Source organism: Canis aureus, chromosome 9 (genome assembly GCF_053574225.1).
Source record: "Canis aureus isolate CA01 chromosome 9, VMU_Caureus_v.1.0, whole genome shotgun sequence".
NCBI lineage: Eukaryota > Metazoa > Chordata > Mammalia > Carnivora > Canidae > Canis > Canis aureus.
In genome coordinates, this window is record NC_135619.1 from 45,119,517 (window position 1) to 45,146,369 (window position 26,853).

General features: G+C 38.5%; 2 protein-coding genes across 16 annotated transcripts in view; one reads left to right on the forward strand and one right to left on the reverse strand.

The window, feature by feature from the left end:
* ZFYVE26 (zinc finger FYVE-type containing 26) overlaps window positions 1–9,449 on the reverse strand; it is a 61,803-nt gene extending 52,354 nt beyond the window's left edge. For 3 of the 4 annotated variants that reach the window (XM_077909737.1, XM_077909735.1, XM_077909738.1), the window contains exons 1-7: window positions 9,351–9,449; window positions 8,588–8,864; window positions 6,919–6,997; window positions 3,009–3,098; window positions 1,343–1,865; window positions 827–957; window positions 78–242 (exon numbers count right to left, since the gene is read on the reverse strand). In XM_077909737.1, the coding sequence (XP_077765863.1) occupies window positions 78–242; window positions 827–957; window positions 1,343–1,865; window positions 3,009–3,098; window positions 6,919–6,997; window positions 8,588–8,781 (1,182 nt within the window). In that variant the 5' untranslated portion in view covers window positions 8,782–8,864; window positions 9,351–9,449. The other variant, XM_077909736.1, reaches the window with a different exon arrangement.
* Window positions 9,450–9,693: 244 nt separating this feature from the next.
* RAD51B (RAD51 paralog B) overlaps window positions 9,694–26,853 on the forward strand; it is a 682,017-nt gene continuing 664,857 nt past the window's right edge. For 6 of the 12 annotated variants that reach the window (XR_013386416.1, XR_013386415.1, XR_013386417.1 and 3 more), the window contains exons 1-4: window positions 10,919–11,023; window positions 13,986–14,105; window positions 15,138–15,251; window positions 19,734–19,850. Coding sequence is in view for 8 of the 12 variants with exons in the window: in XM_077909739.1 (XP_077765865.1) it covers window positions 11,018–11,023; window positions 13,986–14,105; window positions 15,138–15,251; window positions 19,734–19,850 (357 nt within the window). In the remaining 4 variants the exon portion in view is untranslated. Of the gene's footprint in view, window positions 9,804–10,901; window positions 11,024–11,782; window positions 11,892–13,985; window positions 14,106–15,137; window positions 15,252–18,877; window positions 18,934–19,733; window positions 19,851–26,853 lie in introns of those variants that run through there. The other 6 variants (XM_077909744.1, XM_077909742.1, XM_077909741.1 and 3 more) reach the window with 6 other exon arrangements.

Consider the following 26,853-nt stretch of genomic DNA (forward strand, 5'->3'; position numbering starts at 1 on the left):
GGCTGTGACCCATTTCAGGACCCTGTATTCTGCCTCAATTCGAAGCCCCATAGCTCACGCTGCAGAGTGAGAGTTACCTGGGCCCTGTGGAGTGTCTGGAGCAGCCTCCTGGCTGATGCTAGGCTCTGGCAGTGTGTCCAGCCCAGGAGCACAAGCAGTCGACTGAGAGGCCTAAATTCTCTGTCTAGTAGGCAGCCAAGACTTGGGAAGTCTTCTTCCTTCAGCAGTGCTAGTGCTGTTACCTATAAGCCAATGGAAGCTGCTGTAGGCGGTTACCTGCTGCTTTTTAAGTAGCGTAGGAAGCTTTATGGTAAAGCAGGGAGAGGTCAGACAATGACAGAATTGGCCAGTTGAGTACAAACACTAGACTGTAAGCCCTCTGAAGGCAGGGACTGACTTGTTACAACCCCAGCTCCTAGCACAGTACATGGCACACAGGAAGAGGTTAATAAATATTTGTTGAATTAAACTAAAGCTCAGTTGTGGTCCGGAAGGAGGTTAGAATAATTCAAGTCCCCTGTCAGCTAGGCAACATATTGCTGCCACCATCTTTTCTTCCTCATACCTTCTAGAAAGCTTATATGTATGAACATCTTAGTTCCCACCAAAGGGTGAATATAAAACGAATGCAGTTCTAATTATGAATGGTACTAGTTCTCAGAGCCTCCCTTCCCCTGGGACTTTGTGATGGACACACCAAATGACTCACTGCTAATTAGACTGCTTTATGTTGGGAGAGAACAAGTGGGAGAGAAATGAGAAATGGAAAAGCCTACAGAAAATCCCTGGGTCCTTCTGTGATGGAGAATGAGTAAGTTTGACTTACCAGGATCTGCTCAAGGAAGTGCTTGCTGTTGCTCAGGCAGTAGAAATAGGCTGATTTCCAAGCCTGGGTTGGGTCAGGATTGGAGAACAGGGCTAGCATTGCCTGCTCAGGATCTAGATGATCAGGGGACACTAAAAAAATTAAACCACACAAGGTTACTGGGGAATAGGGAGCTCTTCCTTCCTAAGCTAAAGCCCATTCAAAAAACCAACAGATGTAAGAGTTCACTCTTCTAAAAACTTAAGCCAGGCTTCCTACACTTTTATCTTAAAGACACTTTTACTTCTCTCATTAGTTTCTGAAAAGGTCTTTCTAGGTATTGCTATTACTTTATGTTTTCCATCATTCAATCTTGGACTACAAACTCTACTTTTACAAAAGAACACTTTACTATTTTTGCTTAGCCTCTCCACTAGATTTCCTGAGCAACTTGGAAGGCACCAGTTTAGAGGAACTTCAGAGGCTGGGTACAGTGGAATTACCAAAATGCAAGAAGCAGCAGCAAAGAGCACACACCTTTTCCCGAGGGTATGGCCTTCACTGACTTTTCTGTGGCTTTCTCTGCATAGGTATGGCCGTAAAGGGATACCAGGCTCTGTCCGGCCTTGTGTAGCAGGCAGCTGAGCACCTGCTCCTCCTGCAGGGGACTCCCCTCAGCCCTGCAGACTTCCAAGAGTTCCTCACACAGGAGACGTAACTTGACCCCAAGTGGCTCTGCAGGGCAATGCAGACTCCGCAGGGCTCTGTAGATGGCATCTACTATACCAGTGGGCCCAGCAGCAGGGCCCTGCACAGCTTCAAGTGCCCTTCGAATGAGGTCCACCAGTGCCTTCTGCAGAGACCAGCCATAGAGGCCAGTACCGTCGTCCTCTTGGAGTAGGAGCTCCAGTAGGGCCTGTGCTGGCTGGGGAGCCTGCCTCAGAAGATCCCAGAGCACAGAGACAGCTTCTGAGCTGAGTCGAGGGGTCCAGCTCTCCCGCCTCTGATTTCCATCAAGCATAGGGCCTCTTGTATCTTGAGCTAAGGCCTCATATAATTCCTAAACAGAGGATGAAGCAAGGGATTCATGGTGAGCATGTCTAGGATGTTATCATTCATATGCCTTGATGTTTTCCTCTTTTCAGTGTGTATATAATAGGAACAGTAGCAAACACTTTGTAATAGTTACTTTGTGCTGAGTCCTTTACATAGAAAAATCAAGTTAAATTAATCCTTACGACAACCTTAAGAGGAAGATGCTAATATTATCCTCATTTTACAAATGAAGAGATGGAGGCAAAGAGAGAGCTCAACTGCCTAGGGGTTCCATCTTTGAGGTATAGCCCATTCCTCATCCTTTAAAACCTTCCCAGATACCTTCAACCCACATAACTCTCTTTCTTTACTGGGCTTTCAAAGTACTCAAAATTCGTACCATCTGGTTTAGTCCATAATTGTGGCATGTGTGTATTAGTCTTTTCTTCCCCAACTAGGTGGTAAGCCGGTGAAGGTAAGAACTTCTATAGCCTATAATTTGTTTGCATGGTTAGTGTAGAGGGAGAAAGCAGGATGGGGAAGTAGGTGATTTCCCATGCTTTAGCATCATGATCATGGACAATGCTCAGGGATGCTTCTTCATTAACTGCCTCCAAGGTGGTCACAGGGTCATGATTCCTTGACCTATACAAATGAAAAGTTCCTATCCTAAATCCTACTGTTAATATGTTTTTAATTAGCTGGTGGTCAGGTCATGAAGAAAATCTGTACCAGCCCTCAGGCCACACATTAGGCACTTAAGTATAGATATGGCTAAGACTTAGTTTGAATCTGTCCCCAGAAGGTTATTGTGAGAATTATCACATTCAATGCACCTGTTATAGAAGAGGTATTCAACAAATACCATTTCCTTTCTCCCTTTATACTCCCTATGATCTAGTGGTGAAAAATTCAAATACCAAGTTTAAATCTAAGTTATATATTTATTTTACATGGAATGAAAAAAACTCCTTTAATCCCCAGTTATACTTAGTACTTCCAGACAATCCAACTCTAAGAATTCTAAAATCAGGATGCTTTATTATAAATCTGAACTCTCCTTTAGAAGGACCTCTACCAACCTGGTCTTGGCCAATGTCATCAGTTACAAGCTGGGCTTGTTGAGGGACTATAACCCTCAGCAGATGGCTCCCAAGCCCTCTCTCACCTTGAAGATGTCCTCTGGAATGTCACATTGGAAGTCTTCTGATAATAACAGAAACTCAAGCTTTCTCCGAAAAACACTTGGGAGTAATTTCTAGAAAAATCGTAAGAAAGAAGCATAAAGATTAGAAATACGCTTTACTTAACAAATAATAAGCAAATATTTCTCTCCAGTTAGTCTTATTTCTGGTGTTTCTCTAAGATAAAGTACTTTTAACCCTGGATATGTTTGAGACACTTTTCTTCTTTTTAAAAAAGGATTTGTTATTTGAGAGAGAGAGTGCGCACAAGGGGGAGGAGGGGCAGAGGCAGAGATCTTGAAGCAGACTCTGCTGAGTGCAAAACCTGGCTCGATCTCATAACCCGTTAGATCATTACCTGACCTGAAACCAAGAGTTGGATACCGAACTGACTGTGCCACCCCAGGCATCTTGAGATACTTTTCTTTATAAACAAAAACAGCTAAACTTGGATGTACATCCCTCTTAAATACTAATATTTAAATCCCACATGGATAAGCCTCAAATTCCAAGGTTTGTTCATTTCATGTGACTTCTCTGTCACACGAAGTCTTTTTTCCAAGAATCTCCCTTGCAGTGTCCAAACACCCAGTTATGAGTAAGCCTGGGAGGGTACCACCCACTTGATCCTCTTTTGGTCCAAACCTTGGTTTTTTGGTATTCACTATAAGTTGGAAAATGAAAGAGGAAGGGACCTAATGTTTATTAAACACTATGTACCAGATACTGTGTGCCATGTTTTAACACATTTAAAAAATTTTGTTTAATCTCTAAAGCAAACAAACCTGTACCTTGAACATATATTTTATTAAAAATGAAATGGTTAGGAATTATTTTCCAATTATTTCAAGCATGAAAAAGAAAAAGTGATCTCACCAAATATTTGTTAGTGAGACATACCATCAGAGGAAACTGATACATGAAGGAAAGAACTCTGGACTCTTCTTGGACCTGCTTGTTTCACAATAACTTGCCTTTACCTAGTTCTTAAAACTAAAATTATAGTTTCTCCTTCTCCAGACACAAATATAAATAAGAGTAAAATCTAGGACAAATCCTAACAAACACTGCTTTATTTTTTCTTTACTTATTTTTTTTTCTTTACTTATTTTTTAAGTAGGCTCCACACCCAGTGTAGAGCCCAACATGGGGCTTAAACTCACGACTCTGAGATCAAGACCTGAGGTGAGATCAAGAGTCCAATGCTTAAGTGACTGAGTCACCCAGGTACCCCAACAATGCTTTAAATTATAGACACCTGTAAATCACATGGCTGATTAAAGGTTCCAGGAGTTATATTTTATTTTAAGGTCTCCTATCTCAAGCAAGAAGCATCTGCAAGACTGTGGGGGGAGGGGCGCGGTTTAGAACACAAGATCACACTTTCTCTATTCTCACTGTATCAGAGACTAACATGATCTAGTGTGTATTTGGTGCAAAATCCTATTTCTTTTTATCATGTCCTTCCTTAATGCACTTATGCCACCTGAATGCTTACATAATGCTTGCGATTAGAAGTCAGTGGAGAAAATTCATGCTGGAAGGCTAAAAGTTAACTGTTTCTATTGAAGACTAAGAGGAAGGAATAGATAAGATGTCCAGACAGCAGGTGCCTGATAAAGAACAAAGTCTGGTTAAGACATCAGGACTTTAATCTAGAATCTTAAAGATTCCTTAGTTTATAATTCTGTTACTAGTGAAATTGCTTTATGCACATGCAGGGTCATAAATGACTGCATCCCAAACGCATAGTTTTCTAAAATGTTTTTTCATGTAGCAGAGTATGATATCCCTCCATGTCACCGAAAGTTTATTTACCACATAATTTTAATAGTGGCATGGTATTTTACAAATAGATTAGCCAGTCCAGTACTGTGGACATAGGAGTTGTTTCCAGCTTTCCTTTATTAGAAGCAGTGCGGCAGTGAACATCTCTGCAGTTAAATCTTTGCACACATGCTTCCACTTGTAGAGATAAATCACTGCAAGATAAAAAGGCAGAAGGCAAAGTGGATGAAAAAAAGGGAAAATGAAATCACTGTTTCAACTAATAATTAAAAAGGAAGTTTTTAGCAGAAGGTGGGAGACTGGAAAAGAAGAGGCAGCCAAGTCCCCTACAAGATGAAGGTCACTCAGGATAGCGACTGGCCTTGTGGAACTACTCTAAGTCCTTGTAAGAATTGTAATCTTAGTCCTTGTAAGAGTTAAATCACTGAGGTCCTTGCTTAAAGTTTAAAACATTCCCACAACTGTTTAAATAACTGAGGCACTGAAGCCTTAAGACCAAATGGTCTTGGATATTGGGAAAAATAGGAACAATTCTTAGTTTGCGCAAAGGAGCCACCAAAGTGAAATCAACCACCTGGTCTGGTTGAGCAACTATGCAGAAAATAAGCAACAGAGCAGCCATGAATGGGGCGCCTGGGTGGCTCACTTGGTTAAGCATCTGACTCTTAATTTAAGCTCAGGTGATGATCTCAGGGTTGTGAGATCAAGCCCTGGGACTGGCTCCATGTGGAGCCTGCTTAGGATTCTCTTTTTCCCTCTCTCTGCCTCCCCTATCTTCCCCACACATCTCTAAAATAAATAAATAAATCTTAAAAAGAAAAAGCAGATATGAATTAGGCAAATACCCTTCAGTGAGGGGAAAGCTCATCTGGTTTGACAAGTTCCATGTTTGGACTAGACAGATTTTTAGTCAATAACAATAGACACTTTTTCTTTTCTTCTCTGAAGACATTTTAAATATTCTAATTCCCTTTTAGATCTGAAACTATAGCCAATTCAATCATCTTGGGGTCAGTTATTTTTAAATTTTGCTTCTCTCTCTTCTCTTGCTAGTCATTTCTTGGTCTTTTTTATTTTAGACACTAGCAAAAACCTGCATATGAGATACATTTAGATTAGTAATTTCTGTTATTTTTTTAACAGCTGTGTGAAGAAGTGTCAGGCAAAACTGGAACTGAAGGCAAAATTAACTCTGATGACAGAAGGGGAGTAAAGAAAATTAGGCTGAATTATAGATACTTACAAAACAGAATTTATGGTTTCTTTCTTTTAAGTGCCACCTCAAATAATGTGGAGGTGGAAAAACCAGTAGACTGGGGACTTCAAGTCAGAAGATCTTGGTTCCAGCCCTAGTTCTTCCAACTAACTTTATGGTGTGTCCCTGGGCCAGTTACTTCTCTTCTGGGTCAGAGGTTCCTCACTTAAATCTTCAAGTCTGAGGCTTAATACAAAACTGTCTCAGAGAAATTCCTCTAATGGGTATCAACTTCTGCTAAGTATCACATACTTTTAAAAAGGCTTTTAATGGCAGCCTTAAAAAAAAAAAAGCACTTTGTTATAAGCTTTTCACTATTAATTTGCTCACTTTTTTTTTCACTCTGTTTTTATATCTGGTAACTTTTAGTTTAATTCATGTGGATTATTAAATTATTAATCAATGAGATTTAAATCTATTAGTATTCACTGCACTGAACTAATTAAAATGAGATTTTTGGAAGAACAGCAAGGTTTCAATTCAGCCCATTCTTCATTACTTATTATATTGCGTTCAGTATTATGAGGTTCATACTTTATTTGCTGTCTTGTCACTTTCACTTAGTTTTGCAAAGTTCTGTCAGGCATAAGATTCACAATGGTATTTAACATGATATCATCTCAGATGGTTTTATACGCTAATGCATGTTAGCAAATTAATGAGTAAATTTAGGTAAGGAGACAACAATAAAAATTTAAGCCATTCTCACCCTTGATACTGAAAGGGGAATATGACAAACCTCATAATAAAGGAAGTAAGAGATGAAAAGGAAATGTTATAACTACTTCCAAGTTTTTCTCAGTCTTGGCCTCAGGAAAACATCTATATAATATAAATATAAACCTGTTTACCTTTTCCTGGGAGAACCATTTTTCCAGTACAAGAAACCAGACCCAGGCTAATCTTTGAGGATTGATGTCCTGTCCACATCTGAAAAACGTAAAAAGAAAGAATTTCTAAACAAAGAGTTTCTACTGATCTTTACTCTTTTGTGATCCAAGACTTGGATTTCACTGCTTAGTTTGTTTTAAACCTAACCAGGCAAGACATTGTCCTAACGAGAAATTTTTAAATGTATATGATAGATCAATAAAACCAGAACAGAGCTAGCAGCTTTCATTAAGAAAAAAAAAAAAAAAAAGGAAAAAAGTCTTACTCCACCTCCCTATCTATTATTTTTAAACAAAATAACATCCATAGAAAACCATAAAAGCAAGGCTCCCTGAAGTATATTCTTGAAAAGAGAAACTGGATCAGTGGCTTTATTTATTTATTTATTTAATCAAGTGGTTTTAAAGAACAAAAATACTTTATAAGACTTTATTTTTAAATCTATGCTAAATACAGGGTTATGGAATTCATAAGGCTTTCTTTGAAGTTAGTAATTTAGACAAACTGGCTAGAACCCAAATATAAGGGGAAAAAAATAAAGAGAAAAAAGAATCACCTAAGTCTCTACTCTGTATGTACTAAAACAATATAGCTGCCAAAGTAAGGTAAAGTGAGGGAGAGACTAAATAGCACCTTTAATTATCATATCACTAGCTGTTAATAGCATTGCCAGAAGAGCTTCATTAAAAATTCAGATAGAGAACAGTGGTTGCCAGGGTACAAAGAGGGGTCAAATACAAAGAGGTATTCCCAGGGAGTGAGGGACTTCTTTTGTGGCAAGGAAGAGTCCTGTATCTTGGTTTTACTGGTAGTTACATGATTCTGTACCTGGATAAAATTGCATAGAACTACACACATACTAACAGATCCACATTAAAAAAGTGGAGTGTAAACTGAATAAGGTCTGTAGTCTAGTCAACAGAAATGTACCCATGTCAATTTCCTGACTTTGACATTGTACAATAGGTATATAAGATACCACAATTGGGGGAAGCTAGGTAAAGGGTACTCTTTTTTTTTTTTTTGCACTTTTTGTGAATGTAAAACTTATGTAACTTTTAATATAATATTTATATAATTATTTCACAATAAAGCTTTCAGTGAATTAACTTCCAGTTCTTTTTAAAGCTGTAATATGGGGCAGCCCGGGTGGCTCAGCGGTTTAGCGCTGCCTTCAGCCCAGGGCCTGATCCTGGAGTCCAGGGATCGAGTCCCACCTCGGGCTTCCTGCATGGAGCCTGCTTCTCCCTCTGCCTGGGCTCATGAATAATGAATAAATAAATAAAATCTTAAAAAAAAAAGTTGTAATATCTTCAATTGCATAGGCAAGAAGAGAGCAGGGTTTGCTTTTCTGGAGGCAAAGAAAATGCTTTTCAATGCAGTTCCACCATCTACTTTAATGATAATAATCAAGAAATGGTGGTTTCAGGCACTCTACTGGCCAGGCTTAAATGTAGCAGATGATAATTCAAAACCAATACTGATTAAGTAGTAAATATGTATGAGACAGGCAAATTTTCAGAGCATAGGTGAAATACACTCTGAGAATTCTTCAGAGCATAGGTGAGGGCCCAAATATTGGCCTGGTCTCCCGCCCTGTGACTGCTGGAATGAAGAGACATCCCTTACCTTAGCTGATCTGGACACACCACCAGCGCCTGAAGTATATCTTCCACCTTTTTTGGGATATCCCCCTGTGCCTCGTGTAGTTGAGGTACACATGCCTGAGCCAGCTCCCATTCTCCTCTGCGAAGGCACTCACAGAAAAACCCAAAAAGTTGCTTCTGAGAAGCAATTTCCTCTTTTCCAAATGGATGATGCATTTTCCCAGCACAGAGTGCAGGGAGATAAAAAGAGATGAATTACGCAGAACACATTGTCAATTTTCTCATTCGTGGAGCACCTCCTAGAAACAATACACACCACAGTGAGGAGAAACGGAAGGAACCATAATTAGAGAAACTAGTAACTACCAGCCCGGCTGGGAAAAGCGGGACTTACTTCCCTAATTATCGTTTTAAGTTTAACTTGACGTGTTACTCTTTTTGAGAAGTTCCACCTTTCCCCCAAGGGGTGGATCCCATCCCTCTACACGCACCCAGGATTTAACCTTAATGATCGTTTTAGCTCGTGGTGCAGACCCATGAGTCCACTTTCATATTCCCCACTTAACTTTACGCCCATTCCGACTCCAAATCCCCAGGTGGTCGCCTCCTCAGGGATGAGAAATTCAGTAGGAACCTCCCTAGTTTGCGCCCTCTCTTAAGGCAGACGAGTGAAGATCAGAAGAGTCTGTGTCCGAGCTAGATGACCGTGGGGATTGGGGCTGACGGACGCTCCCTACAGAGGTCGTGGAGAGCGCCCCCGCTTCCTCTAGCGCGGCTTCACTCACCCGCACCCGGTACCCAAAGCAATAGGGCTTCCAGCGCAGCCATGTTTGAGCCGAGTCAGGTGATAGATCCCATTCGGGAGGTTGCCCGACGGCGGGGTGGGGGTGGGGCGATGACAGCCGCTACTCCTATTGGCCAATAGAGAGACGATGCAAATAAGGCGCCATATTTGTTTGTGTCACGTGATGCGAGCTCTTCGGAAGAGAGAACGCTAGGACCCAGTAAATCAGCTACCCAGCTAGTGAGGATGGTTCCTCTCAGTTTTGACCCCACACCCCCGCTCGACACCTTGTTTTGCTTTCGGCGGAGCAGGTGGCAGGAATATCAGTGTTCCTTGATTTTCTTTTTTTTTTTTTTTTTTCCTCTTCTCTTTTTTAATTCCCCAGCATTTGAAGTCAGCTTTTACCAAGTGCTAGCCAGTAACAGTGTTTTGCCAGGCCTTGGGGGATACGAGAGTAAGGAAATCTGGATCCTCCTCCTTTGTTCTTCTGCTTGGGCTCTCTTATAATCCCAGAATCCTACGTCCTGAATTCCCATTTTCTGCCTAATTCTACTAATTTATTTGCTTGTTTACCTAACAATTGTTCGTTGAACGGGGTGCTGGGCCCTACTTTATAGGTTGAATAGGTTGCGGACCCTGTCCTCAAGGAGCTCACGGTCCTCTGAGAAGTGCAGGCTAGTAATTAGGAGAAGGTAGGCTAAACTATAAGATAGTGTGCACCGCAGGGATGAGAGCAAAGAATGAGCAAAAATAATAGTGTAGATAACAATAATAATAATATATTACTATAATAATATAATCAATAGTGATTCTAGTTTTTGCAAATATGTTACCTGAAACTGAGTCTTAAAGCAACAGTTTACTAAGCTTCCTTATCACAGCTGCTTTTACACAGAAACTTCTGTTTGGTTTCCTTCATGATCTTAAACTACAGACTGTTACATCGCCCCATTATGTGTTTTCAATTTGAGCAATTAAGCATTTCCCAAACTATTTCCCACCAAAGTGTGGTTAAAAAAGCAAATCAGGGGCGCCTGGGTGGCTCAGCGGTTAAGGGTCTGCCTTGGGCTTAGGTCATGATCCTGGGGTCCTGGGATAGAGTCCCGCGTTGGTCTCCCTGGTCAGGGGGAAGCCTCCTTCTCCCTCTGCCCCTCTTCCTATGAGCGCGCTGTCTCATATGAATAAATAAAATCTTAAAAAGAACAGAAAAAAGCAAAGACAAAACCCAAGTCCTCTTTCAGAACCTTCTACCATTGGGGGATTCTTTATTCCCTGAGAACTAACATGTCTCTTTGGTCCATTACACGTTTCTTAAATGTAGTGACAAAAGAAAGAAAAGAGACCATTCCAAGCAAGGTTTTCCTGGCTTCATTCTCTCATAGCTGATGATCCTCTACGGGATTTTGATCATCACTGTATTGAGACACTATCCGAAACTCATCCACCGATTATAATGTGAACTACAATTCCCAGCAAGCAGTGGAGCCCACCCGGGACTCTTCCTGCCTCTGATTGGATGTTCCTCCAGGGGGACGACCCAATCAGCGTTTGAGTTGTTGCTTTGCGGCGCTTTCCGCGGGGAACCGTGAGGGGTGGGGGAAACTTTGAAAGTTGGATGCTGCAGACCCGGTACTGGAAAGTTTCGCGTGGGGGGCGTTTGTGGGGGAAATGGGGGTACGCTCATTATTTCCTGCTCCTTCTTTGGGCCCCTCTTTGTGTTATGGATTTCAGGATAGCCGAGAATCTCTCTTTGGTCCAGTACATTCCTCCTTAGGCCTATACGCATCTTAACAGGAACCCTGCCGCGAGTCTGGGGGCTTCTGGCCTTCTTTTGTGGGGGATGCTGGGACACTGCTCCTTGTTGGAAAAAGTTCTTTTTAGGGGATTCTAGGTGACCTTTTGGCCTCTTGATGCCCACCTCCCCTCTGCCATTTGCGGGCTGCTTGGGTCTCGGCAGGGGAGTCCGTCATTAAGGGGAGTCTGGGGTCCGCTCGCCTTCTGGTGGTGTTGAAGAAGACGTGGTTAAAGCGAGGAACCTGGAGTTTGATCTCTGGATTCGAAAGCGGACTCAACCATTTGCTAGCTGATAGAATTTGTACAAGTTTTTCAGCTCAATGTCTCAGTATCCTTAGTCTGAAAAAGGAGGTTAAAATATCTGGTGGGAGCTCTTGAAACAGTACTTGGCACATAATAAGAGGTCAATAAGTATGAGCTATTATCGTTACTTGGCAGTTTTCATTGAACCTCTTACGTGAGGATTTTTGTTGAGGAGGGAAGGTTCCAGTCTTCAGGATAGAGCATCTTCCCTCGCCCCTGTTTACATCTGCAGGCATGCGCACGCGCACACACACAGCAGGCATTGAAGTCTGGTGGGAAAAAAATAAAAAAACACGAGCTGTGACGATACGTTCATAAGGGTATCCAATAAATACGTGCAAAATCAGAGATGAGAGCCAAGAGTGGAGAGGAAGAGTGAGCTGGCTGGCGGCAGGCTTCGTGGAGAAGAGTCAGAGTCAGGGAGTCGGGGCTGACTGACCATTGTGTATGTAACCTAGTAACTTATTGCCCCTGGAGAGCAGATGAGTGAGGCGGCACATGATGTGTTGCTGGCTGAATTGGTAGAGTTAATGATTGTTAACCTTGAGCTCTGTGTGTCAGGCGCCATCCAAATCCTTTAACCTTCTCTACATTCTTAATGAGGTAGATATTTGAATTACCCTTGTTTTACAGATGAGGAAACAAACACCAGGGGGTGAAGTAGCTGCCAACAAGGCCAGGATCTAGGCCTTGCAATCAGTTGTACGACTGAGAGGGAAGTGAGAGACCATTTGGTGAAGGGGCTTCATGCGGTCTTAAGAACTGTGGAATTTATCCCATGGTCTAACGGTTCCATGGGTAGTTGTAAAGGATGGCAGTGATAGGTTTGGAGGAAATTTTTAGGTGGCTATCTCTGGCAGGATCTGTGGCACTGACCTGATTTTTGCAGACCAGTTTGATATTTCTTTCTGTCCACTTCCATAACACCTTTAAATGCCAATGACAGACTTACTGCATGACTGTAATTATTTGTGTATACACGTCTTTTCACCTTTTACTGTGAGTTCCCAAAGGGTCGGGAATATGCTTAATTGATTTCCTACCCTGGGGCTCAGCAGAGTGTGTGATTAAGAAGTGTCTGCAGAAGGAGCAGATTAATGATTTTTTTTTTTTTTTTTGATGATTCAGGGAATACCCAGGGGCAGTATGCAATAGTGCAGGCTAATGATGGGAGTGGCCCTAATAAGGCTGTGATAGCAGAGTTGGTATTGTTAAAATTCAGGTAGTTTGGGTTCTCCTTTTTGATTGAATTTATCAGTCTAAATGGTGTTATTGCCCAGAACTCCCTGATTCGTAAAGACACTAGGAAATGATACAGCAGATATCACTTGGTTAATTATTTGAGAAACAATTCAATACTGACAAATTCCCACTGAGAGAAATGAGAGGGATATATTTTGTGTTTGGGAAGTGTGTGTGTATGTGTGCAAGTACAGGTGAATGTGAGAAAGAGAGCAGGGGGAGAGGGTTCGTTTGATTGAGAGAATGTAGATGTTATGTAGGAATTTGGACCATGGTATTGGAAATAAACATGTATCTACATTCTTAGGACTGTACTTTTGTTTCAAAATGTCACCCCTCTTCTGATAAGTATTTTTGCTTTTTCCCCTGAATAGCAAAGAGTTCCTTGTTCTACTATATCCAGAGCATATCTTGCCATCTCAGCCTCTCCTTTGCATGCATTATGAAAGGAATCGGAGATTATGTTCTAGTTCTTTGAAGGCAAATATTTCATGAGCCTCATTTAGCCCTAGTGAGGTTCAACAAGAAGAGTGAAATTTAGTTGCATGTGAGAATGTGAGCAGCTAAGACAATAAAAAACAATTTCAGGTTGTAAATAAGACCTGAACTAATCTCATTTGATTCGGAGATTTACTCTGCCTCATAGAAAAAGGAGAGGTTAAATATGATTATGGACTTGTAGTAGGATGTAATGGTTGAGAGGATAAGCCTTAGAGTGTCAGACTTACTGAGTTGAAATTCTGGATCCACCATTGCTTTTTCTGGTGACAATGAAATAGCTAACATTTCCAGGTTTTAGTGTTCTCATGAGTAAAAATTGGATCAATAATCAAATGTCTAGATAGGGCTGTTGAGAAGATTAAATGTGATAATTTAGTAAAGCTTTGAAACAGTGCCTGGTACATAGTAGGTGCACAGTAAATTTATTATTACAGTGCAATGAAAGTAAAGACTTTCTAAGGAGTGCTGCTTGGAAGTATTCCCTGAAGGTTAATTATATATCCAAATAAAAATTTAAAATGCATTGAAAATCTTAAGATGCTATACAAATGTGAAGTGGTAGCTTTATATTCATATAAGAAATATCAAAGAATTGTGGGAAATGTACATTCTTACATTGTCTTGTTTTTCTGTGTGCATGTTTGGTGGACATTTAGATTCTGTAGCCTTCCTTTATTTTATCAGTAATATTTTAAAAACTATACATTTCATTTTGCAACTGGAGAAGTTTGAAGACTTTTTTATTTTGTAGAATGTTTTGGATAGCCTGTCTACTATTGCTTATATTCTTTTCCAGTGCTTTCCAGGGTTCTTTTTCGCTGCATCCGAAGCCATGAGTAGCAGGAAGCTCAGACGAGTGGGTTTATCACAAGAGCTGTGTGACCGTCTGAACAGATATCAGATTGTTACCTGTCAGGTAAAACTTACGTACTTTTTCTCATGGAGAAACCTTAATAACTCTAAAATAAGCCTGAAAAATGAAAATGTAGCTTTCTAAAAAAATAAAAAGATGAATGATAGTGCTTCTTCAGAAGCCAATTTAAAATAATAGACCACTGAGGTTGTATTTCCAAATGTGACTTCATTTATCCAGATTCCAATATGTTTCCATTTCGGATCGGGGGTGAATACTTATAGCATAATGTGAAGTATACGCATGCCATTTATTTGGGATTTTAGAGAAGTTTTCGTCCACTTGAAAGAATTTTTGCAGTTATATGAGAGGACTCAAATGAGGAGATAGTATTCAAAATAGATAATATCTCTTGCAAGCCAGATAAATTAATAGAATCATTTTCCTATCAATGAATGAGAGAAATGGATAGAGCAGATGTTGCATTTTTAAGCACACTAGTGAACTTCCTTCTTAGGAGGTTAAATAAGGTTTTGTGTTAGGATTTAATCCTTAATAAGACAGATTTTCAGAGTATGCTGCAATTTTTAAAAATTGCTTTGTGTGTTGATGGTATTTCTGTTTCCTCTGTTATACATTTAATAATCCTCATGTTCATGCTTAGAAATACTCTTAAAAGTATGAGATTTAACATTTAATTCTATAGTCAGTTTCATTGTCTCAATTATTAAATACTTCCTCTGAATGATCTTACAGCTTAGCAAAAAACCTATTTCAACCTGACACTTTCTGGTGTGTGTTTGTGCCCAAACTCTAACACAGGGCAGTGCTCATATACACTTGGGTTGGAGGCTGCTGCTATGTGATGTTATTTGGTATATGCTAACTACATTGGAGAATTAGTTAAGTTTATGGCATCATATCTTTCAGTTAAGGCATATTTGGGGGGAAGTACTATAAGAAACATACAAATCTTTGATCTACAACAAGTTATGCTTTACCTACACATGGACAGTGTCCATTGAAAATTTCCTTTTAATTCCAGTATCTTTGTTGCATGTATATGTTTAAAATAGTCTCTTTATGTCTCTTTAGGACTTTTTATGTCTTTCCCCGCTGGAACTTATGAAGATGACTGGCCTTAGTTATAAAGGTGTCCATGAACTTCTATGTATGGTCAGCAGGGCCTGTGCTCCAAAGATGCAAACGGTATATATGTGTATTTTATTATAATTTGATTATGATTTTTATTTTGAGATGATTCTTTATCTCATTAAAATCTTTTTTAAGGAGTGCCTAGATGGTGCATTCAGTTAAGTGACTAACTCTTGGTTTTGGCTCAGGTCATGATCTCAGGGTCATGAGATTGAGCCCCACATTGGGCTCCACTCAGTGCAGAGTCTGCAGAGTCTTCTTGAGACTCTCTCCCCCCTCCCTCTGCCTCCCCCTCCTGCATGCACACATGCATGTGCATGCTCTCTCTCTCTCTAAAATAAATAAATAAATCTTAAAAAAAATTAAAATCTCTTTTGGGATGAGGCAAAATCAAAAATAGAGATGAACACCTCAAAAATATTGACTCTCACATCATTGAGTTAGTCCTTTCATGAGAATATATGTGAAAAATTTATGTAGTTTATAAGCTTATGGGAGACAGTTTATAATTATGGGAATGAGGAAGCAGGAAGTTTTTTCTGTGTAGCTAATAGTAATATTTCAAAAGGTCATCTTTGTCTTTTGTTTGGGTAGGATTTGTGGACCTCACAGTTATATTATAATATACTCCTAGTTTTAGTATGCCCTGTCTATGTAATGCTAACTTATCATCATTAGTCTACATCACAGAGTACACATATTGGATTTATGCTTGCTTATTGTTTGAACAAATAATACTAAAAACTTTGCTTCATCCTGAGAAGTCTTTTATAACAAATCCTCATTAGGTAGTACTATTATTTTATACTTCCTGTCTCATAACTTTAGCTTTTCAACATATTGGTTTAGTGCATGGTAGACAAGATCTTGTTTTCCCAGAATGTGATGCCTAGAAGTCTGTTCAGTGATTTGCAAATGTATTTATTTGGATGGATTGTAGATTACTTATCTTACATCTTATATTAAAATTTGGTAGCCACTGAGCAATAAAGTGGAGTTCAATTCTATGAAGTTGGAAAGAAGGGATGTTAGTGTCATTTGAAACTTCTGAAATTAACGAATAGATAAAGTATTTTCTTTTGTTCAGATTTAGCTTGTGATCTAGGAAAATATGTCAAATGCAGAGTGGTCAGAAGAATTAGAATTGGAGTTAGGGATTGGCCCTGTCTTACCTTTGTCATTGACCTCAGAGCTTTGAACAGCACACTTTTTTTTAGGGGAGAAATAAGAGGGCTAAAATAGTAAGGGATAATTCTGTGACCAGGTTCAAATTAGTTTGTTGCTATTTTGAAGGTTGTAAAGTACTAAGAAAGTGTTTTAGTTTGATGTGTGTCCTTCGGTTTGGTCAAGATCTGTGGCATATTTCTAGTTAGAGAATTAAAGTCCAGAGTATTTGCAGGAAATTCACCTTTAGTATCCACTCCCGCAACCACTTCAACCGCAATATCAATACCATTCCAAACACTGGCTCAGAAGCTGTCTTTCTCCTTTGTTCTAAGTTCCATCCTGTGAATTCTGAATCAAATTCTGTCGATTCCAATCTTATTTTAAACATTGGATTAGCTTAAGTCCATTTTTCCAGGGAAGATTTTTTTGTTCATTTGTATATTCCTTTAACTAGTATTTATTGATTGCCAGCCATGTAGTAGGTACTCTGGGAATATTGTAGTGAACATGGTAACATCCTGCCCTCATGCAGCTTACGGTCTAGTGGGAGAAGTCCGACATTACACATATAATTAGGTAAATAATTAGTTGCTTGAAGTAATGATAAGTTCTATCAAGGAAAAGTACAAAAAGCTCTGAAACTTAATAACAGGGTACATTACTTAGTTCAGAGGTCACAAAGGGCTCCCCCTAGGAAGTGACACTTTAGCTAAAACCTGAAGCTAAAACCTTTTTTTTTTTTTTTTGATATATGAGAACTATTACATTTAAAAAAATAATTTCAATTAACCAAGGAGACAAAACAATGGAACTATGTAGCAAAACACAAACTTTCCAATATATTAATTTATAAACATACTATAATATTATGGAAGAAGACTAGTATTTACCTGAAGAAGAAACTTCAATTAAAACTTCTAATATTCATGTGGATTTTATAAAAACGATATGATAAAGGCAACAGAAATATAAAATAGGGGAGATATAGGCAAAGTTGGGAAGGAGGTGAGAATGGAGGAGTCTGCAGGCAGTGGGACCAGGAAGTGCAAAGGCCCTGTGAGGAGAAGAATAGCACTTACCTGGCAGTAAGATCAGGGTGAAATGAATGGAACATAACGGTGAGGGGCAGATTGGCCTCGGAGATAAAGGTAAAGAAGTAAGCAGGAGTCAGATCATGGGGCCTGCAGACCCTGTAAAGGATTTTGAACTTTATTCCTAGAGCAATAAAAAGTCATAAAAGAGTATAATCTGTGTTTTTAAAAACTCAGTCTTGAACATAGATAAATGATTGAAAAGGAGCAGTAAAATATTTGTGAAGACCAATTAGGTATCTACTTCTGTATTCCAGACAGAAAGTGATTAATGACATGGATTATTAGCGTAGTATCTGTGCAGATGGCATAATGTCAGTTGTTGATGAAAGATATTTAGGAGGTAGAATGAATAGGATTGATGATTGTTTGCTTATGGGTGGTGGTGAGAAAGAGGAAAGTGATAGATGATTCCTTGATTTTTGTTTTGGCAAACTGGGTAATGCCGCTTCCTGAGATGAGGAATGCTGTAAGAGGATCAGGCTTGAGGGAGGCAGATCATGAATTTAATTTAGTACTTATTTAATGTAAGGTGCTTGTGAAATAGTGAGTGGAGATGTGAAGCAGGCAGTTCACTGCATGGACCTGGAGTCTGAAGGAGAGGTCTGTAGTAGCAGAATGCATTTGGGAGTCATCAGTGTAGATACGATAATGAGATTGGCATTTCCAACACCAACTCCTGAGCGAAGCCAACACTTTAAGATCAGATTAGATACTGATGTGTCTGAGAAGCGGCAGCCACCAAAGTAAAAGAAAAACTGGTGGGGAGTGGCATACCAAAATATTCCCTTTTGTTTCATTTATGTACATACTGCCATTTCTGAAGTCTGATTCTGTTTGTTCATTTTAGTCTTTTTTTAAATATGTGTCACTAAATCTATTCTAGTGATTACTGTACTTACAGTTGCAAAGGAAGTATTTTAATGTTAACAGAATGGGCAGCCTTTACATGTTTGATAAAATGTCCCCGGACCCACTTGTCTGGCATCAGTCTGATGATATATTGTGGACGATATTTAGATATTTCTAAATCTGATGCATACAAGACTTTTTTTTCTGTAGCTTTTCTATTTTTTTTATGCACTTGAGTATAGGCTTAGAAAAAGTGATAATCCATGGGTTTAACTGATTTAAGAATTTAATAGGTGAGATTAGATAGCAGTGGGCACATTTATGTCCTATAAATATTAATATGCTGGTTTTCCTAGATCCTCACAGAAATAGAAGAGCCTTGGATTTGATATACAGATTTATTAAGTTGTAAACTTTAAGTGGTTAGAAACTGTCTCTGTTCCCAGAGTTTGTCATAGTATATGGCATGCAGTAGCTACTCAGTATTTGTTGAATAAACGAATGAATGAATAAATGAATAATTATAATCCTGTGGCTTCACCTCAGTTTATTTGGGCAATTTAATAAAATAGTAGTAATTTTTAATGTTAGAAATTGCAGAGGCAAGCATTCGTAAACATTGCCAGGTACGTAATCACATTAATCACATCTTTATAGGCCCTTTTTTAGAAGAAGGTAATATTCACAGGTTCTAAGGATTTGATGCAAGTATCTTCTGGGGACTATTTCTCAGCCTACCGTACCTACCTTTAAGCTATTCTTCACAGACCAACCTTGGTTTGAAAAGATAACTTGACCATATTATTCTTTCTTGTTCTTGCATAGAACCCAGACTTCAACAAGGCTCTTTCATGATTTGGCCACTGCTTATTTCTCCAGCCTCATCACTGGCCCCACTGTAACCACACTTCATCTTTCAAACTGTTCTAAATGAATTCTCTTTTTTTTTTTTTTTGTAGATTTTATTAGTTCCCATTTTCTCCCTTTCCTTGTATGTTCTGTCTCTTTGGCAGGAGCATGCATGATTTCCTTTGTTTAACAGCTATTTCACATTTTAGCTCAGACATCCAGCTCTTCCTGAAGCCTTCCTGGATCACAAAATCCATAGATCAGGTATACTGTCTCTGCGTCCACTTTCCCAGTCATGGCATCTCTAATAACTGTATTGTAATTGCCTGGTTTCCAGTACTGCTTTCAATCACTGGGTGACTCTACGTGCTGTGAGGGCAGGGGCTCTATCTCTTCTGTCATATCCCCATTGTCTGGCACGGTCTCTGGCATGGAGTAAATATTTGTTTAACGAATGGATGTTTGAGGAAAAGAGAGATGGAATGGGGTTCTAGCTGCTAGAAATTGAAATTTGGAGTTGTTTCTGGTTTTGAATAGACACAGAGACTGAAAAGAATGTCTTCTTTTTCTTGCTCAGGCTTATAGGATAAAGATGGAAACGTCTGCTTCTCTCTTGCCCGCATTCTTAGCTACAACCCTTTCTGCATTGGATGAAGCCCTGCATGGTGGTGTGGCTTGTGGATCCCTCACAGAGGTAAAGGAGAAACTTTCCAAACCTCCAATTGACCTATTATCTTAAGAGCCAGGGGAGAAAGATTAGTTGAAAAACAAGAATTATTTCATACCTCAACGGTGTGGTTCTTCACTTAGTACCTACTATAGGTGTTTGCAAAAATAAAGATACTCAAAATAGTCCTTACTGACCACCTGAAGTTTGCTTAGGTTACTATTTCTTCAAATTCGCTTAGAAAATGATGAATATTATGAAATAGTATGAAACAATTTGGGGGAATTAAAGAAGGAATACTTAATGTATTAGGAGTATATTAGCATACAGAAAGAATATTACTTAGAGTATTAGGAAGGAAATTTTGAAATTTGATTAACGTGGGCAAATCATAGTATTAAACTGAAGTGAACTATTTTTAGTTTCTGTTGTAGATAAAATTTGGTTCTAGGATATGATAGGTTGTGTTAGTTATGTATTGTTGCACAACAAATTACTTCAAAACTGAGTGGCTTGAAACAACAATTATTACTTATTATTTCTCTTTCTTTGGGAGTGGGCTTAGCTTAAAGATATCCGTGGGGAATGCAGTATTTTTTTTTATTTTTTTTATTTTTTAAAATTTTTGACAGAGAGAGAGAGCTCGAGTATGAGTGAAGGGAGGGACGTGGAGAAACAGAGTGCCTGCTGAGCAGGGAGCCTGTTGTGCAACTTGATCCCAAGACTCTGGGATCATGACCTGAGCCAGAGACAGACACTTAACCGACTGAGCCACCCAGGTGCCCCTGGGATGCAATATCTTGAAAGCTTGGTGGGGCTGGAGGATATTTCCAAGGGGGCTCACTCACGTAACTGGGAAGTTGATGCTGGTTGTTGGCAGGAAGTTACAGTTCCTCTCCAAGCAGGCTTGAGTTCCCCATGACATGATGTTTGACTTCCCCAAGGGTGAGTAATCCAAAAGAAGGCAAGTTGGAAGCGGTGATTCCTTTGATGATGTAGCTGTGTAAGTTATACACTGTTAACCTCTGCTACATTCTCTTCCTTAGAAGCAAGTCATTAATACAGCTTATGTTCAAGGAAGAGAAATTTGGCTATACTTCTAGAAAGAAGTGTCAAGAATTCAAGGACTTTTTTTTTTTTTTTTTTTTTTAATCTTTCTTCTCTTTTTTTATGGGGGGAATGGGCAGAGAGAGAGAAAGAATCTCAAGCAGGCTCCATGCAGTGCTTGATCTCCAAACCCTGAAATCATGACCTGAACCAAAATCAAGATTTGGATGCTTAACTGACTGAGCCACCCAGGTGCCCTGAGGACACTTTTTTTTTAATTGAATAAGTTTGACATGTAACATTGTATGAGTTTAAGGTTTTCATCATGTTACTTTAATATATTTATATTGTAATATGATTGCTGGTATAGCAATAATTACTATATTACATAATTATAGTACAATATTGTCTATATTCATTAGACTGCATTAAATCGCTATGGCCTATTTACTTATTAAAGTTTGTACTGTTAAACAGCATCACTTTTTTTTTTTTAAGATTTATTTATTTTAGAGAGAGACAGAGACTACGTGTTCAGGTGAACAGGGAAGGGCATGAGGGGCAGAGGGAAAGAATCTCAAGCAGATTCCCTGCTAAGTGTGGAGCCTGACATGAGACTCCATCTCACACGACCCTGAGATTGTGACCTGAGCTGACACCAAGAGTCGACACTTAACTGACTAAGCCACCCAGGCACTGCAGATACCATCACTCTATCTCCCCATCCCCATCCCCTGTTAACCATCATTTTACTCTGTTTTTTTACAGGTTTAACTTTTTTTAGATTCCACATATAACTGATATGCAGTACATATCTTTATCTGACTTATCTTACTTAATGTAATGTGTTCAGGGTCCATCCATATTGTTGCAAATGGGAAGATACCCTCCACTCTCGTGGCTGAGTAATATTCCACTGTGTATGTATGCCACATTTAAAAATCCATTCATCTGTGATGGGCATTTAGGTTGTTTCCCTTTCTTGGCTATTGAGAAGACAGCTGTAATAAACATTAGAGTGCAGATATCTTGGTGAAATCATTTTTATGTCCTTTGGGTATATATATCTAGAAGTGGAATTGCTGAGTTGTATGTAGATGTGTTTTTAACTTTTTTAAGGAACCTCTATATTGTTTTCCATAGTGAAATGGAGGACATTTAAAAGCTGCCACAGGGATCCCTGGGTGGCGCAGCGGGTTAGCGCCTGCCTTTGGCCCAGACGCGATCCTGGAGACCTGGGATCGAATCCCACATCGGGCTCTCGGTGCATGGAGCCTGCTTCTCCCTCTGCCTGTGTCTCTGCCTCTCTCTCTCTCTCTCTCTCTCTCTCTGACTATCATAAATAAGTAAAAAAAAAAAAAATTAAAAAAAATGTTTAAAAGCTGCCACAGTTCTTTTCCATGCAAGCTGCATTGGTGTGCTTACTGGTCCTGGTGTGGTGACTCAGTGGACTTACCTGGATACTCCTGAGGCACTACCTGCTTGAGAATTCTAGGGGCATAGATACTTTAAGCAAACTTGTAAGCAAGAGCAGACTCTTATTTCTTCTTTTTTTTTTTAAATTTTATTTATTTATTCATGAGAGACATACAGAGAGAGAGGCAGAGACACAGGCAGAGGGAGAGGCAGGCTCCATGCAGGGAGCCTGATGTGAGAATCAATCCCAGGTCCCCAGGATCATGCCCTGGGCTGAAGGGGGCGATAAACAGCTGAGCCACCTGGGCTGCCCAAGAGCAGACTCTTATATTCTGATAGTCATAAATTTAATTGTATATTTTTTTCCTTGAAGATAGGCACTCTGTTTTAGATACTATACCTTATTTTATTTCCTGTCTTCTGAGAAAGATTTAAAAATGTGTGTGTGCTATGCTTTGAGGATGCCTATTAAATGAGTCAGTGAATCTTTAAAAGAAACAAAAACCCCCGGCTGTTTCAGGGTACTGCCACCAGATGGTGCCAGAATCCTATTACCTGTAATGTTTTTACGCCCTAGCTGGACCTCTGTTCAAATGAGTTTATAACAGCAGTGTTCCGCAGTTATAAACTTATCTAAATAGTAAAAACTGAACTTAAGGAAGATTAAAAAAAAAGTTACTTTTTTGGTTTTTAAGTTTTTAAGTTTTAGAATAATTTTTAATGCTTTTTCACTTGGCTTTTGTCAATCTTTCTGAATCCAAGTGGTAGTTATAAGCCATGTTGTTTTGTCATGATCTACTTGGTTGACTTGGAGCATAAATATCCTGACTGCTTATTAGTGGCAAGTTCTTTACTTTCTGTTTTAGTTACAGGTAGTCTATTCAGTTATTTTGGGTTGTTTTTTTTCAGCTGTTTACCTTTTATTAATAAAATTTTACTGTATATTTTATGTATATAAGATTAAATATATCCTGCGTGTGTAAGAAATGGAGTCTTATGACCTGGTGAATTAATAAGAACCAGAGCAATACAAAAACCATTGAAACTAACTGTGAGCTTCTTCCTGGTCCTATCTTTGGCCTCCTATTTTTTTTTTTTTTTTAATTTTTATTTATTTATGATAGTCACACAGAGAGAAAGAGAGAGAGGCAGAGACACAGGCAGAGGGAGAAGCAGGCTCCACACACTAGGAGCCCGATGTGGGATTCGATCCCGGGTCTCCAGAATCGCGCCCTGGGCCAAAGGCAGGCGCCAAACCGCTGCGCCACCCAGGGATCCCTTTGGCCTCCTATTGAGATGTAATCTGTATCCTTAATTTTTACCATGCCTATAATTTTTTCCTTATAGTTTTCTTTTATTGACTATGTACTTAAATATGAGATATAACAACATTTTACTTAGTTTTGCTTAATTTTGAGCTCTGTTAAAACATATCTCTGTGATTAAATCATATCATCTCTCTTCCATGAATTGTTTTTTTTCACTTAATACTTTATTTTTTTTCCAAGATTTTATTTATCTATTCATGAGAGAGACAGAGAGAGGCAGAGACACAGGCAGAGGGAGAAGCAGGCTCCATGCAGGGAGCCCAATATGGGACTCAGTCCTGAGTCTCTAGGATCACACCCTGGGCTGAAGGCAGGCGCTAAATCGCTGAGCCATTCAGGCATCCCAATTGTGTTTTCTAAGATTTATCCATGTTTTTTCAGGTAGTAGGAGTATAATTTCCTCTCACTGGTGTATCATAATCCATTTTGAAAATATGCCACAATTTATATATCTTTTTTCCTATGAGTGAACATTATCTTGCTGCTAACATAAAAGAGTCCTGGGAAAATTCTATGTCTCTTGGATCACATGTACAGGTATTTCTCTAGGACAAAGATTGGCAAACTATTGCCCAGTGATCAAATCTACCTTGATGCCTGCTTTTGCAAATAAACTTTTATTGTAACACAGCTATCCTTATTTTTTTTTTATTCTTTGCTGCTGTTTGCATGCAGAGTTGAGTTAGTTGTGGCAAAGATCTTATGGTCTTTAAGCCTAAAATATTTACTATCTGGCCTTTGTCTAGGGTATCTACCTTGGAGTGATTTCCTGGTTACAGGCTATGTGCATAATATAACTTTGCAGAATCAGAACACATTGTTTTCCAGAGCAGTTTTGCCTGTCTACATTCCTACCAGTGATGTGCAGGAGTTCTTGCTCCATATCTTCTTGCTTTGGTATCATTAGACTTCTTAACTTATGCCCATCTTTGGCATCTATGATCTTAGTTTTCATTCTTCTGATTACTAATGAGCTGAAAATCTTTTCATAAATCATTTGGTTATTTTAAAAAGAATTTTATTAAGGTACATTTAAATGCTATAAAAACTCAACCATTATTAATTATATAATTAAACTATTCTGGCAAATTTATAGTAAATCATCACCACAGTCCAATTTTAGAACATTTTTATCATCCTAAAAAAATTTTTTTTTAAAAATTTTATTTTTTTTAGTCATGAGAAACACAGAGAGGCAGAGACACAGGCAGAGGGAGAAACAGGCTCCCTGCAGGGAGCCCGATGTGGGACTTGATCCCGGGACTCCGGGATCACACCCTGTGCCCAAGGCAGACGCTCAACCACTCAGCCATCCAGGCGTCCCTTCTTCTAAAGTTTTATATTTGGGTTTTACATTTAGTTTATGATCTATTTTGAGTTAATTTTTGTGTGATCTATTTTGAGTTAATTGATAGAGTTGTGTAATATATCTAATATTTCATAATTTGTGTAAATTAGAATTATTTGTTTCTTGAATATTTGATAAAACTTGCCTAAAAAATTGGTCTTGATATTTTCCTTGTGGGAAGTTTATTTTATTTTTTATTTTTTTTCTTTGTGGGAAGTTTAAAAAAATGAAATTAATTCCTTTAAATATTTATAGGACTATTCAGATTTCTTATATCTTCCTGAGTAGTTTCGGTGAATGATATTTTTAGGCATATGCCCATTGTCTTTCCTTTTTCAAATTTATTGTCATAAAGTTATTCCCTGTATTCTCCTTATCTTTAAATTTGGTTTTATATGTGGCTTTATTCTGCTTTTCATTCCTAATATTACCTACTTTGTCTTCTTTGTCTCTTTTTAAAAAGTATGATCAAAGTTTTGAGTATTATTATAGTCTTTTCAAAAGACCGTGCTTTTTGTTGTTCTTTTCTGGTCCTCTCTATCTTTTCAGTGTCTTCTACTTCAATGATTTCTGTTATTTTATGATTTCCCATGTAATTGCATGTTTTTTGGGATTAACCACAACCAACCCTACCCCCTGCGCCGCCCCCCGCCAACTTCTTGTACAGTTAACCCATAAACTTTCAGTTTTTTTTTTTTACTCTGAGCTTATAGGCTATGAATATTCATTGCTTCATTTTTTTGTTATATAAAGCATTTTCACTTTTATTTAGTTCTAATGGTATTTTAAAATTTCCATTATGATTGCTTCTCTATTCATGCATTAGAAAATTTTGAATATATAAATTATTTAATTAAAATTTTTCTTTTTAAAATCAGATTGTTAACCTAAATTCATTGGTCAGAAAACTTTACATGATACTGATTCTCTGAAATTTTCTGAAACTTATTTTAAGGTTTAATATGTGATCAATTTTTATAAATGCCCCAGGTGTGATTGAGAAGAATGATTATTCTCTAATAATTTAATGTTCTGCATATGACCATTAAATTAAGTTTATTATTTGGGTTGTTCAAATCTTCTTTGTCTTTACCAAATTCTTTCTCTGCCTGACCTAATAGTAATTTAGAAAAGGTTGTTAAAATAGCTCATTATGTTGTTGAATTGACAAAGTTACTTGTAGTTCTATTATTTTTTTACTTAATGTAGTTTGAGCCTATTTTATTGTGTTTAACTTAACACATAGAATAGTCATATGTTTCTAGAGAACTGAATCATGTATTGTGGTTCTTCTTTGTCGTAGTTGTCACTGTTACACATGTACTGTTTAATTAGTGCATATTTTCTTCATTGGAGAATAAATTCCAAGTGGGTAGGGATTATGTCTTTTTATTTTTACTGTTACATTCACAATATTAGCATATGTAGGGGGTACTTAATATTAATTGAGAGAATGAATCTGTTTTCGTTTATTTGAACATGTATACAGGCAGCCTGGGTTCCTCAGTGGTTTAGCACCGCCTTCAGCCCAGGGTGTGATCCTGGAGACCTGGGAATGGAGTCCCACGTCGGGCTTCTTTCATGGAGCCTGCTTCTCCCTCTGCCTGTGTCTGTGCCCCGCTCCCCTGTGTGTCTCTCATGAATAAATAAATAAAATCTTAAAAAAAAACACACTTATATAGTGCTTGTTTGCTGTAATACTTTGGTTCCTGCTATCTCTTTCATATTCTCTCCTTGAGTCTTGGAATAAGCCAAACTTTAGGGATTTTTAATGTTATTGCTATTCTGAGGTATAATATTTATTTTCATTTGTATGCCATTAAATTATCAAAATAGTACAAAATAGTACTATTAAGGAATATGATTTTTCTACTTAATTTATGTTCTATTA